The sequence below is a fragment of the Condylura cristata genome, unplaced genomic scaffold (genome assembly GCF_000260355.1).
Source record: "Condylura cristata isolate star-nosed mole 26May11 unplaced genomic scaffold, ConCri1.0 scaffold00032, whole genome shotgun sequence".
Classification (NCBI taxonomy): domain Eukaryota; kingdom Metazoa; phylum Chordata; class Mammalia; order Eulipotyphla; family Talpidae; genus Condylura; species Condylura cristata.
This window is the reverse complement of record NW_004567133.1, coordinates 20,431,268-20,432,367: the sequence shown is the minus strand read 5'-3', so window position 1 is coordinate 20,432,367 and position 1,100 is coordinate 20,431,268. Positions and strand designations below refer to the sequence as shown.

The following is a 1,100-nucleotide window of genomic DNA, read 5'->3' as shown; positions in this document are numbered from 1 at the left end:
CTGGCCGCGGTCCCGGCCTGTGCACTGCGGCCTGAGTCCAGCTTCCCCGGCCTCTCCGGCGGGGGCTGACCGCGGCACCCGGCCTGGGCGGGCCGTCCCAAGCCAAGCCTCGGGCCTGCACCACCGCCAGGACCCCCGGGCCCCCGGCAGCACCAGACACGTTTGCTCTCCGCAGGCCACAGCATCGCGGTGAGCCGGGGCGGGGCCCACGCAGGCACTGGGCAGGCCCCCGCGGTTCTCGCGGGCCTGGGGCCCAGGGAGGGGCCGGGGGTACCGTGTCCCAGAGAGGGCGGCAGGCCAAGGGGACAGGAGGGCCACGGGCCAGGGCTCGCTGGACAGAAGCACCGCTCTCCCCACGCCCCTGCAGAAGACCCCGGCCGAGCAGGGCAGCGCGAACGCCGGCGCCCACAGAGCGCTGCCATCTCTTCCCGGCCAGGGGCTCCGGCTGCCCGCACTCGTCAGGGCCGGCCGGGGTCAGCCGGCGCGAGCGCCAGACACAAGGGACACCCGCCCCGGCATCCGAGGGCTCCCAAACCGCCTCCCGGAGTCAGCGCCCTGGCCAGGCCGGGCAGGGGCGGTGCCGCTCCAGAAGCCACAGCCGCGCCCCTCACCTGAGGCCCCGCCCCCAGGAGCAAGAGCAGCCGCGCACACCAGCTGCGCCCGGCGCCGGCGCCGTGCCAAGGGCACCTGCCAGCAACGCGCTCAGGACTCCTTGGAGACCGCCAGCCCCGGGCCCTGAGAGCCGCGGGGGCCACAACCGGGAACCAAGACGACTTTCCTACCCCCGACACGCGCAGACCGAGGGCAGCAGGAGGCACGCAGCGAGCGCACGGGGCTGTGCAGCGGCAGGCAAACGCGCGGCCCGCAGGCCCCGACGGCGCGACAGGCCGCCCGCCCCGCCCCACTCACGCGTCGCCGTCCGGGCACAGGCCGCCGGCCTCGTCGTACTTGGCGCAGTAGACGTCGGGGCTGTAGTTGAAGGTGCCGTCGCGCCCGCGGAGCGGCCGGCGCCGCCGCTGGTTGAGGAAATGCCAGTGGAAGCAGGTGAAGGGCCGGTGCTGGCCGCACTTGTGCCGCACGAACAGGGCGCACTGCCCCGT

At 75.7% G+C, this 1,100-nt stretch overlaps 1 protein-coding gene across 1 annotated transcript in view; it reads right to left on the bottom strand.

Moving 5' to 3' along the window:
- The window catches only part of UNKL (unkempt family zinc finger-like), a 6,490-nt gene that overhangs the window by 3,977 nt on the left and 1,413 nt on the right, over nucleotides 1-1,100 (bottom strand). The window contains exon 2 of the mRNA XM_012731703.1: nucleotides 910-1,095. Coding sequence (XP_012587157.1) covers nucleotides 910-1,095 — 186 coding nt within the window. The remainder of the gene's footprint in view (nucleotides 1-909; nucleotides 1,096-1,100) is intronic.